This window comes from Balaenoptera musculus, chromosome 7 (genome assembly GCF_009873245.2).
Source record: "Balaenoptera musculus isolate JJ_BM4_2016_0621 chromosome 7, mBalMus1.pri.v3, whole genome shotgun sequence".
In the NCBI taxonomy this organism is placed as follows: Eukaryota; Metazoa; Chordata; class Mammalia; order Artiodactyla; family Balaenopteridae; genus Balaenoptera; species Balaenoptera musculus.
In genome coordinates, this window is record NC_045791.1 from 21148588 (window position 1) to 21162024 (window position 13437).

The 13437-nt window shown below is 37.0% G+C and overlaps 1 protein-coding gene across 2 annotated transcripts in view; it reads left to right on the forward strand.

The window, feature by feature from the left end:
• Nucleotides 1-3909: 3909 nt before the first annotated feature.
• Nucleotides 3910-13437, forward strand: part of THSD7B (thrombospondin type 1 domain containing 7B) — a 751247-nt gene continuing 741719 nt past the window's right edge. For both annotated transcript variants that reach the window (XM_036856921.1, XM_036856923.1), the window contains exon 1: nucleotides 3910-4048. In XM_036856921.1, coding sequence (XP_036712816.1) covers nucleotides 3910-4048 — 139 coding nt within the window. The remainder of the gene's footprint in view (nucleotides 4049-13437) is intronic.

Here is a 13437-nt window from a genome sequence, read left to right on the forward strand (position 1 = left end):
TTTTGGATGCTAAGATATAGAGTAAATAAGTTGATTTGGACACTCAAAGATCTTCCTGAGATAAATTATTCATGCCATCGTGGGTAGCACATGCTTCCTGCATAATATATTTTTTCATCATAGTCACAGCATTTTTCCATTTGTGTTTTACTAACAGAGGAGTGGCAGCTCTAATTGTTTCTTGTTTCCTCTTATTTTGTTTATCGTGAACTCTTGTGTGGCTTATTCAAGTAATAGATACAAGAATGACGCCCGGTGTCTTCCGAGGAATAATTTAGTGAGTTTCAGGTCTTTAGAGGGAAGCGAGGCAGCATAGTTTAGTGCAGTAAGACATACCTGTGTTCAAATTCCATCCTGCACATTCCATCAACTCAACAGAGATTCTCCATTTACTAGTGGATGTAAAGCTTGCAGCATGGTGAATGGTGGAAGCTTCATCAAATCTAGTTTCCCATCTTCTGTCCTCACGCTTCTTGGGAAAAGAGAGGTCACGAGGTATAGGATTATAGGTAATACAGATACTAAAAATGTGTGGGTGTTTTTAGGAATAAGATTGCTGTGGCATCTTGAACTGAGATGTTTTGGTACATTCTCTAAGAGCTCTATTTCTATTTCAGATTTTTTTTTTTTTTTTTTTTTTTTGGTAAAGATTAGTCTTAGGTTTCTACTGTAACTATCCTTGTTTTTTTAAAAAATCTTATTGCCATATAGTTGATTTATAATGTTGTGTTAATTTCTGCTGTACAGCAAAGTGAGTCAGTTATACATATATATATATATTATTTTTCATATTCTTTTCCATTATGGTTTATCACAGGATATTGAGTAGAGTTCCCTGTGCTATACAGTAGGACCTTGTTGTTTATCCATTCTATATATAATAGTTTGCATCTGCTAATCCCAAACTCCCAATCCTTCCCTCCCCAACCCTCCTCCCCCTTGGCAACCAGAAGTCTGTTCTCTATGTCTGTACTGTCCCTATCCTTGTTAATTGGTGATAGCCAGGAGATAATGGTGACCGCAGGTGTCCAGTAGGCACCCCAAGCCACTCTGCTCAGGGATCTTCCACTGGCTTTGGTGAACACAAAAGGACCCTTAAAGCCAGTGGGTCCCTTTGCAGAGTCAGTACAGGGCTCTGTACCAGGCAGGGAGCCTAAAAGAAGACCAGGGCTCACAGCAACCTGTGTTCAGGTCTTGCAATTAAAACCCAAAATTGATGCAAAATTCAAAATATTTATATACAAATTATTGGCTAATCAATCCAGCTCACATACAGTCTCACTGGAACTCCTTTTAAATCTCTTTTTGGGTTCCCACCTGTGGCCATTTAGAGTCTAACAAACATGCTCTGGTCCTCTGTATCTTTGGCTTACATTGTATTGACACGGATATGCCTTTAGATATGCTGAAACCATGTCTCTCACTCATGAGAATGAACAGAGCCATCTTCCATACCCTGGTCATTTCCCATCACAAAAGAAGTGGTCTCAGTAGACAGCTGGTCCTGCTGGTTACCGAATTTATTAATAGTAATAATAATAGCTTAAGGTAAACTACCCTATACCACAAATCATTGTTTTTATCAAACGTTCTCTAACATTACAATGACTTAATCCATCATTATACAGAAGGCCAGTTCACTTGCTTTCCCAGGGGTATATTTTTCAACTAACTTGATTTGTAGGATTCACTAGGAAGTTATCTTGTTTTATGGGGGCAGTATTTTGATGTTTTTCAGGTGCCTTAATGGAATTCATGGCAATGGTGCCTTCTAAAAAATGTCCGTACTAAAGTTTTGTAGCAAATCTATACTATGAAGAATTAATCACCTATTCACGTGTGTGTGTGTGTAGACTTTAAAATATCATGATACAGTTCCCAAACCATTCATTGTTGTGTTGCTTGTTAAGCATGTGGATTTGTCATTAGCAAAGTGAAATACCCATCGTCTAGGGTGTGTGTTTGTGTGTGTGTGTGTGTGTGTGTGTGTATACATAAAGATGTCTCATGTAAGGGGGTACAGTTTGCATCTAGTCCAGAGGTTTATGAATCGGGTCCAGTAGTGCCCCAAAGGTTCCATGGAATAGTCTAACAGGCCACTCATAGGGACAGTCAAACAGGGGAGCTCTGTTTGATTTCAGCTGGAGCATTCCACTCTTTTCGATATTGGCATGCAATGCCGAAATTTGAAGAAAAGCATTTGGTTGCTTATCCAAATATTATCTTCATCCCTGGACCAAGGCAGGACATCAGAGAGCTGTGTACTTGAACTCTATTGGTTGATTCCTCGTAGAATCATTTTCACTGATTTGTACTTTATCACTGTACCCTTGGAGTGTTCTAGAAGAGCCCAAGACCCCACTGACCACACATTGCTGTTGTCTGTTTTATAGATGAAGTGATGTGTTGAGTGCATTGCTCAGCACAGCATCTGTGTTGATGAGAACTCTTGGGGTAAAATTCCACCAGTGCTTGGAAGCAGGGGAATGGCTTCTCCTAAAACAATAAAAAAAGAATATATACTTTACTCCTACGTATATGAGGGCTATAGTAGCCACTTTTTTTTTTTTTTTTTTGGTCACTAGGAAGTTCACAGTCAGACTTGCTACCCACTTTTAGCAATTCTTTGGTAAATGTTTAGGGGGAAAAGCTTCTACCCTTGACATCCTTTCTTACTGTTCCATCCTTTTATTGCCCTACACTTATCTGTCTTAATGTGTTTTTCTAATACATGTATTGTGGCAGGTTACCCCAGATCTCTTTAATTCCATGTAGAATTTTCTTATTATCTTTTGGGCAACTACCTGGATGTCCTGTAGGCACATCAAACTTAATATTCTATAAAGAAAATTCTCTTTATCTTCCTTTTTAAACCTTCCCCTCTTCCCATTTCTCATTTTTGGTAGAGGGGTCCCATTGGTCTGGAATCTGTCTTTTCTATTCTCTCTCTCTCATACATCTCACCCAGTTGTTAACCAAATCCTTTAAACCCAGCCTCTGCACTACCTTTCAAACTTCTCCTGATTCTCTCATTCATCAGTACTTGCGTGGACTATTTCTCTAGTTTCATAACTGGCCTCAATTTCTCTGTAATCATGTTATGAATATTATGTTCACTGATGTCAGTTATTTAAAAGTCATTTGCTCTCCTGTGATTCTTATTGTTATTATTTACAGAATGAAGCCCAAATCTCTCACATGACACTCAAGGCTTTTTATAATTTGTTTCCCAACCTACGTTCTAAATCTCATATCTGTCCATTCCTCCCTCTCCCATGTGTCCTTCACTGTAGCCACTTGCCCGCTCCCCGGTCCCCAAACACAAAATGCATTTCAGCACCTAGTTCTCTTGGCCTGAAATGCCCTTCCTGGCACCTTCAAGCCCTTTTCCCCGGCTCCTCTCAAATATTACCTTGTGGAGATTTCCCTCTGTTTTTTTTTCTCACCACAGAAGAACTGATTGCCTTTTCCTCATTCTTTCTCTGTCACTTTCTTAATACCATTGTTAGAATGTTCATTGCCCTATTTGGACTTTGCTGTATGTACAGATCTTTCTCCAAAAATCGTGGGCTCCTCAAGGAGTTTGGCTGAGTAGAAGGAGGGAATGTACCAGGTATCTGCCAACCCTGCTCTTAAAAGCAAAAGTAAACTGATTGGGGGACTGTAGAATCCCTAGAATTGATAACACCTTTCATGGGTAAGGATTGAAAGCATGGGCTAATTCACATCTGACCTTAAAATGTTAATATTTTGTAAACTTTCTTTATGGTCATGGTACATTTGTAATGTCATTATGCTAAAGGTTCTAGCAGTCCAAGTGAGTTTTTGTAATTTCTTTACAGAAGAAACTTATGCGATGTTCTTTTTTCTTTTAGGAATAGGCAAGTCAAGAGGCTGAAAATCTGAAGAATGTTTCCAAAGGGTAATCTGGCTGTCACTCGCTGGGTATGGAGGAGAATGAGGAAGCTATTTCTGTTACTTTCTTTCTTGCTGTCCCATGCAGCTCATTTGGAAGGCAAAAAGGATAATCAGTTCATCTGGAAACCAGGTAGGGATGTCCTGGCTCTTCCTTTGTCCCATTTTCATTAATGAGAAGACTCTTCTTTCCATCCTTGTACTTCTTATGTGTGGAGTAGTGGGAAATCTCCAGAGAGGGAAAAAATAGATTCTTCTTCTTTATAATACATTTGATTCTTATTCCTGCATAATTGTCACCTCCATCCATGATGCTTGTTATCCTTCTGAATTTTCATGTTGTTGTCAATTAAAGTTATGATTTCCATAGTTACATCTGCTTCTCCTTTGTCAAATATATCACCGCTGTGCAGCACATTTGTAGCGAAAATGGCTTCTGAATTTAGCTGATATCCTCAGCTAAAAATGCTTTGGACCAGTAATACATGTCTCTTTCTTTTAGGGTACAAACTAGTTAGCTATTTATTATTGAATGTTTTCTAGCATAGATTCTGTATATCTAAGTTTTGGAGCATGAAATATTATCCTAACAACTTTGCCCATTAGTTATAATTTTACAGTTGCCTTAATGTGTTCTGAGATGCTAAGCTACCTCGTACATAAGTATATGAATAGGTTGAGTTGAGGTTTGGAGACTTGTGTATAACTTATGTTCTTTTCTAGATATTTCCTTAATGTGGCTTTGGAAAAGATCTGTTTAATTTTAAAGGCTAATACTTTATCAGCTTAAATTATGAACCTCAAATATCTTGGCTGTTTGTATCACTGATGTTTTTCTTTGCCCTAGACTTTAATTTTCTTAAAGTTTCACAATCAGATCATTTAAAATATGTATTACTGTTTCATGAGTCCATTCTTGCAAATAGAGATAACTTATACACCTGATATCTTAGAACTGGAAAATGTGATGTTTTAGAAGATCTATGGTCCTCAGAGAGTTTTCACTTTAGTCTCATCATCCGTAAATTAAATAGACTGCAAACATATTATGTCACCATGGAAATATGTATAATAGTGATATTTGCAATATTTAAAAGGTTTTGCAAAAACGAAAGTGAATTATGCTGTAAAGTGTATTAAGTAAAACCCCAGCACCATTAGAGATACAGTCTGGAGGAAATTTAATTGCATTAAAGCCCCTATAAATTAATTTAATTGTGGGCTCTAATACTACATTAGTGATTTTCATTTTTTACCTCACTGTAGTTTTAGGAAGTTTGGAAATAGTTCTAAAAGTCAAGATTGCATTTATGTGAATGGGGCTATTTTATTTCAATCAGAAAAGAGTAAACATTTTATCAGATCTAATTAAGCACATTTATGTGACTGTACTCCTGTCTAAAGTTCTCAAAAAAGTTCAATTAAGATGGAAAGTAGCAAATCTGAAACATGAATGGGATGCATTAAGAAAACGGGCTTCCGCAATGAAGAGTAGCCCCCGCTTGCTGCCACTAGAGAAAGCCCACGTGCAGCAACAAAGACCCAACGCGGCCAAAAATAAATACATTTTAAAAGTAAATAAATTTAAAAGAAAATGGGCTTATTTTGAAGGAAATTTTAGAAATAGGCCTGCTTTTCTAAAAGTAGGTCAATGGAACAAGCTGGTACAGACCCTCTCTACAGTGGATGGACACTTTGATAGCTGTCACACTTAAGTTTCAGAAGTCAGGATGCTTCCCATCAGATATTTTGCACTGTTCAAAATGAATATCCATGTCATCACTCTCATTTTCTCTGGTATTTATTCTTTCCCTCATTAGTGTGCCATCAAAAAGGTAATAACATATATTTTTTCCCATATGGTTTCATTTCTCAATTATAAATTTATTACTTGTATGTGATCAGACATTTTAAAAGTTGAAAAAATTTCAGAGATATAAAATTAAAAGCCAAAGTCTAGGCCATGTGTTCCACTCTCCCTTTTCTTATATATCCTTCAGAAACATTCCTTGCACATGTAAGTACATCTCTATGCATAGTTGTGTATATAAATCACACAAAATGCACACACATAAGTTTTACTATAATTATTAGTTAGGGTTCTGCCAAAAAAAGAAATGGTGCATGCAAAGTAGTTCATTGAGAAGAGTTTAATAAAAGAACTATTTACAGAAGTAGGAAAGTATGAGCAAGGTTTAAGATCAGCTACAAGGAATTGTGGAGTGCCTCTGAGCAGGTATCAGTCTTTATAACACTGGGTCTGCAGGGGCAAAGGACGGAAGTAGTTTCTGGAATCTGGAGAGAAAACTTTTTTATGGAGAGGGTGCTTGAGAGATGCTGTGGCCTTTAGAGGGATATAAACAAAGTGCAGAGAAAAGTTGGGAAGAGGCTCAAGGTGATGAATGGTCTTTGTCCTCACATCTCCTGCCAGGGATCTCATTGGCTGAATCCAACCAGAAGCCACAAGGCAAGGGAAGGGAACCCATCGATGCCTCCATACAGACCTGCCTCCTGGGCAGGAAGCCAAGTGTGGAATGGTGGAGAATGTGGATCTGAAAATATCTAATTTTTACATACCTGTTTGTACATTCACACAAACACTCTTTCAAACAATCAGAATCATACTTGGCAGAATCATATTCTCCAGGTTGCTTTTATCATATAATGATATCTTGATGAATATTACACATTAGTGCACATGGGTCAGTTTCATCTTTTAATGGTTGCATAGTTTTCTTTTGTACTTTTGTTTAATAATTTATTTAAACAGTGCCCTATTGGTTTATCTTTTCTTTCCCTATTGCCTGGCATTTCAGTGGCTTTTAGTTTTTTGCTATTATAAATAGTACTGACATGAATGCAACATTATTTTAAAGGCAGTAAATCAATTTGAGGAGTCATATGCCCTAGAGCATTCTGGGTCATCACCTTCAAAGACAACCTCAACATCTTAGAATCTGTACCTACTTATGCATGATTTATTATTTCTCATTTGGATTAAAAAAAAAGCTTGATTGCAGTTGAAATTAACTGCATTTTTTTGTAGTATATTATCAAATCCAACAACTCAGGTCCAGTGTAATCTGGAATTTGAACAGATTTCCCTGGAGACCAGATAAATATACCTTATTTTAGAAACCTGGAAACCATTCTCTGGATTTAGATTGTGGCGCCAATCACTTAAGCTCTTTGCTGGTATCTATTGTTTTTCCCCTGAGCCCATAGGTTAGATGTTACTCAACCTCATCCAAATTAGAAGCATTTCTAAGTGAGTCCTGGCTTTGGAAAAACAATGGATTGATGAATAATAAGTGAGTGATATGTTATGTTGCTAAAGATTTCTCTACTGCGTGAGAGTCTGATGAGATGTAGGCTGTGGGGTCATTGATCTGGCAAGGCTGTTGAATGCCTGTCATCATTGTGATGAGATCTGTTGATCTATGTTTAGTGTTGGGCAATTTGACATCCACGCCAAGAAAGAAGGATCATGTCAACAAGAGTATCAGATAAGGAGTGATGCTGCTTGTTGTTTTAAGTAAACACATAGTTATTCATGTCTGCATGCTTTGTAGAGGTGAACAGATCATGGCCTCTGAAACCACAATAACTAGTGGTCTCTTAAAAAATTTCTCAGTATTGGTCCTAAGAGGTTCATTCATTCCTCTGATCCTTGTTGAGACCTTATTGTGTGCGAGGCACTATTACAAATACATGAGATAAGTTGAGAATAAAACTGACAAATCCTTGATCCTCATGAATAGGCTAATAAACACGATCAAGAAGTTAAATAGAGAGTGTGTTGGATGGTGATGAGTGCTTAGGAGGAAAGATAAGGCAAGGAGGAAGGATATGCAGTGATAGGTGAGAGACTAAGAGTTTTTTTCTCATTGTAGTTTTTTAATTTATTTTTTTATTGAAGTATAGTTGATTTATAATGTATTAGTTTCACTGTACAGCAGACTGATTCAGTTATATATATATTCTTTTTCAGATTCTTTTCCCATATAGGTTATTACAAAATATTGAGTATAGTTCCCTGTGCTATACAGTAGGACCTTGTTTATCTATTTTATATATAGTAGTGTGTGTATATTACTCCCAAATTCTTAATTTATCCCCCCGCCCACCTTTCCCCTTTGGTAACCATAAGTTTGTTTTCTATCTCAGGAAGTCTGTTTCTGTTTCGTAAATAAGTTCATTTGTATCATTTTTTAAGATTCCATACATAAGTGATATCTGAGAGACTGACATTTGCAGTGGGTGGGCTATGGGCTGCCTCACTGAGGAAGGGGATTTGAGTAAAGACCTGAAGGAAGTGAGGGAGCCAGCCATGGGGATATCAGGGAATATCCCAGATGGGGGGAACCACAAGAGCAAAAGGCCCTGAAGCAGGCGTGGCTGTGGCATGTTTGAGGACCAGAGAAGAGACCACCGTGCTGGAGCAGAGTGAACATGGGGGGCAGTGATAGGAGGTCAGGTCAGAAGGGTAATCAGGCCCAAATCAGGTATGTCTTCATAGGTTAGAATACAAGTTTGGCTTTTACTCTTCGGCGAGATAGAAAGACATGGGGGAGTTTTTAGAGAGTGGTGACATGATCTTTTTTAAAAAAATAATATTTTAATAGGATTATCTTGGGTGGTCAGTTGAGCAAGTGGTCACAAGGAAACCAGCTGGGAGGCTACTATAGAAATAAGGACGAGTGATGATAATAGCTTGAACGAAGGTCATGGCAGAGAAGGTGGTGAGAAGAGGTTGGAGGTCATTTAAGGCCATGGTTTTCTACCAGGGGAGATTGTGCCCAGCAGGGGACATTTGGGAATGTCACAGCTGGTTGTCACAACTGGGTTGTGCTAGCTACATCTGTGAGTAGAAGCCAGGGATGGCTGCTAAACACTCTAAAATGTAGAGGACAGCCCGCACAATAAAGAATTATCCTGCCCAAGTGTCAGTACTGCCCAGATTGAGAGACATTGTTGTAAGGTAAAACCATTATGATGTACTGGTGTGGGGAGAGGGAGGGAGAGAGATACAAGGGTGATACTGAGGATTTGCCCTGAGCAACCAGGAGAGTGGAGTTGCCATCATTTAACCTGGGCTACTGGGAAGGAGCTGGCGTGGAGGGAATATGAGTAACTTGGTATTGGACATGTTCAATTTTTAAGTCTTTTAGAAATTCACATGGAGATGTTGACCAGGAAGTTGGGTCTGAATTCAGGAGTCAGGTCTCTGCTACAGATATAAGTTTGGAAGTCCCTAGCAGTGAGGTAGAATTTAAATATATAGCCGTAGAATTTAAATATATAGCCGTAGAAATGAAGAGGCGACCTTGAAATGTGTGATCCTGTGTATATAAAGGATAAGTTTCTAATTTACTTCCTTTGGGCCAAATGACATTAAAAAAAATTATGGTGGTAAAATACACATAACATAAACTTTACTATTTTAACCATTTTAAAGTATACAATTCAGTGACATTTAGTATATGCACAGTGTGCTGGAAACATTACCACTGTCTAGTTCCATAACATTTTCACCGTTCCAAATTACATTTTACAAGTATTTATAAAAAGACTGGAAAACAATTTGTTATGAGTAATGAGGTCTGAAAGAAAAAAAATCCATATTTGTCTTTTTGTGAGAGGTTCTTTTAATAGCCTTAAGTCATCCTCAGAGGTCACTCCGTATACTAGAAAAAGTATACTTTGTATACTTTGTACGGAGGCTGACTCACATTCAAGTCCTAAGCATCTAGAAAGGAGAAAGTTATTTAACCTCTCTGAGCCCTATTTATCTATTGGAAATGAGGGCAGTAAATAACTTAAGAGGACTGTTTTGAAAATCAAAGTAAAACAAATATATTGAAAAACTTAGTGTATTGTAGCTACTCATAAATGTTAGCTATTATTTTTATCATTATTATATAATTATTTGATGTTTGAAATATTCTTGCTTTTATGTTATGCAGTTTTTGCATACTTTTTTCCTTTAGACTCACAAAAGGTGAGAGCAATTTGACAGCTATATATACTTTATTAGTGAATGATCATAGGTAATTTCGCTGACTTTTTAGCTCTAAAACTTTCTATATGACAAACTCTTGGAAAGTTTTAATTTCAGTAGATCCTTCCCAGTGAATAAAAAGGGTGAGAATAATGACCTATGTTCTAAGAACTAAGTAGATAAGTTAAAATTAATCTTTTGGAAGAAGAAAACGAGACTATGAAAATGATGTTGGGTAAGAAAAAAGGATCTTACTTAGGTTAATATTTAATTATAGCTTAAATAATAACGTTTTCAGAGTTGAAAGAACTTTAAGGAAAAATGATATTTTATATATATATTTATATGTATATTTAAGTTTAGGAATCTTAGAGACAATACAGTGTTCTTAGGATAAAGCTAATTTTTTGAATATGTGCTAGAAGTTAGTGAAATATTTCTTCTGAGAATTTTATTAAATTGGAATCATTTAAATTACATCTATGGCTATTAATTTATCTTAGAGCTATGTGTATAATAAATTCTCAATGGTGTTATTTCTGTGATATCAAAAAGCATAGAAATATATGGCATGGGATTCACTGCTAAAACTTCTAATCATTTTTCCTTGGAGGCCACAAGTACTAATTTGGTAATGTTCCCAATAAGCCAGAAAATGTCTATATTACCTAAATAATTTGAAATAAATTACTCTGATTTTTTTCTAAATATTACTATAATGGAGGCTCCCTGAGGAGAGAGAGATGTTGTTGATTTTATTCACTGATATATTCCCAGTACCCAGAACATAAATAAATGTTGCATAAAATATCCCCAGCACATTAAGTACTTGTAGAATGAGGGGCACTGTCTTGTGTGTGTGTGTGTATTTAGGGGAGTTGAGAAGTGAAGCGTTGAAGAAATAGAACATATGATACATGTTATTCTAGAACTTGAAATATTGGCTTGGCCAAAAAGTTCGTTCGGATTTCCCCATAAGATGGTATGGAAAAATCCGAATGAACTTTTTGGCCAACCCAATATAAATTGAAGAGGGGATATGAAATGATGAAAACCAAAGTCAGCCTTATAAATCAGTAAATATGAAAATTAATTATCTGTATTTTCTTGTTCCTTGGTTCCAGTACCATTTCTGATCATCTCTGGAAAAGATGTTGAACACAGATTGTATGAAAAGAAATAGGTACACATAGTAAGAAATTTAACTATTACTGCAATTCTCATGACGAGATATTACAGTTGCATGTTGTCTTCCATTTAATTTCCTCAGAGGCAGCCAGTTTCAACTCTTTTTACTGTTTATCCTGATGTTTACCTCCATATTTCTAAGTAATATACTCATTATTGATGTTTCTTGATTTGTGTTGAATATTTCCTATTGATTTTCTCCTATGTGAGCTGAAGATTTATCTCTCATCTACCTACCCCTTTCCCTCCTTATTGCCTCCCTTGAAAGTAGTTATATCAAAATACTTAGATCAATGAACAGTGATTGTATTATTATTTCTACATAGATTCTGTTCTCTGCTGAGTCAAGCAGTGTACCGTACTTCTGCCTCCTTTTTTTTCAGCTTTTTGTTTTATACAGAAATTAAAAATTGCCTCATCTTTTCTTTTGCCTTCTTCGAGTCTACTGCTGCTTTCCCCCTGATGCTCCAGCTGACATACCCCTATTAATTTTTTTTTTTTTAGCGATGTGGAGCATCTTTTCTTTTTTAATATTTATTTATTTAATTTTATTTTTGGCTGCATTGGGTCTTAGTTGCGGCACATGGGACCTTGTCTGTGGCATGCGGGATATTTCAATGCAGGGTGCCGGCTCTTTGTTGTGGTGCATGGGCTTCTCTCTAGTTGTGGCGGCATGGGCTCCAGAGCACGTGGGCTCTGTAGTTGCAGCTCACATGCTTAGTTGCCCTGCGGCATGTGGGATCTTTGTTCCCCGACCAGGGATTGAACTCGTGTCCCCTGCACGAGTTCAGGGAAGGCGGATTCTAAACCAATGGACCACCAGGGAAGTCCCCCATATTAATTTTTTGAAACATTTAAGCACTGTTCAAAACACTCTATTATGTTTTCTGGGGGGAGATCTTTCCACAGCCCTCTGCCCTCCTGATTCAGTGTGGACTGCTGCACAGTTTCTCATCTTGAACCCCTTGTTCCCAGTTTTGTGTTTCTCTTCCTTGCCTTTGTTGCTCTATTTTCTAGAATTGCTAAAATAGGATACATTGGAAGTCATTTTTCATGTCTGAAAGGGTCTCTGCTTGTCATGTACTTGACTGATAGCTTGGGTGTGGAGTTCAAGGTTAAAAAGCACTTTTCCCCTCAGAATTTTGAAGGCTCTGCTCTACGTATTCCAGCCTCCAGTATTGTTGCTAAGAAGTTTTTGTCATTCTGATCTCATCTCTGTATGTTGCCTGTTTGTTTCTTTTCCTCTTTCTGAATCTTCTTTTTATCCATGAAGTTCTGAAATTTCATAATTATGTACTTTGGGGTGAGTCCTTTCTCCTTTATTTTACTGGCCATTAGGAGAATATTTTACCAATATGCTCATGCTCTGCAGTTCTGAGATTTATTTTTTATATGATTTTCTACCTCTGTTGTCTCTCTTCCTTCTGAAACTCCTTAGACAGATGTTTTACCTCTCTAATTGATCTTCAAATTTTAGATATTTCCACTGTTTTTTCTTCTGTTTGCATTTTTATTCTAATTTCTAAAATATTTATTATATTTCATCTTTCAACCCTTCCATTGAATATTTTTTATTTCAGCTAGCACATTTTAAATTTCTAAGATATCTTATTCTATAATTTTTAATTTTTTTAATTTTTAATTTTTTTTCACATCTTTATTGGAGTATAAATGCTTTACAATGTTGTGTTAGTTTCTGCTGTACAACAAAGTGAATCAGCTACATGTATACATATATCCCCGTATCCCCTCCCTCTTGGGCTTCCCTCCCACCCTCCCTATCCCATTCCTCTAGGATGTCACAAAGCATAGAGTTGATCTCCTTGTGCTATGCAGCAGTTTCCCACTAGCCATCCATTTTACATTTGGTGGTGTATATATGTCAATGCTACTCTCTCACTTCATCCCAGCTTTCCCTTTCCCCCATGCCCTCAAGTCCGTTCTCTACGTCTGCATCTTTATTCCTGCCCTGCCACTAGGTTCATCAGTACCTCTTTTTTACATTCCATATATATGCATTAGAAATGGTATTTGTTTTTCTCTTTCTAACTTACTTCACTCTGTATGGCACATTCTCGGTCCATCCACCTCACTACAAATAACTCAGTTTCATCCCTTTTTATGGCTGAGTAATATTCCATTGTATATATGTGCCACATCTTTATTCATTCATCTGTTGCTGGACATTTAGGCTGCTTCCAGGTCCTGGCTTTTGTAAACAGTGCTGCAGTGAACATTGGGGTACATGTATTTTTGAATTATGGTTTTCTCAGGGTATATGCCCAGTAGTGGGATTGCTGGGTCATATGGTAGTTTTTTAAGGAAGCTCCATA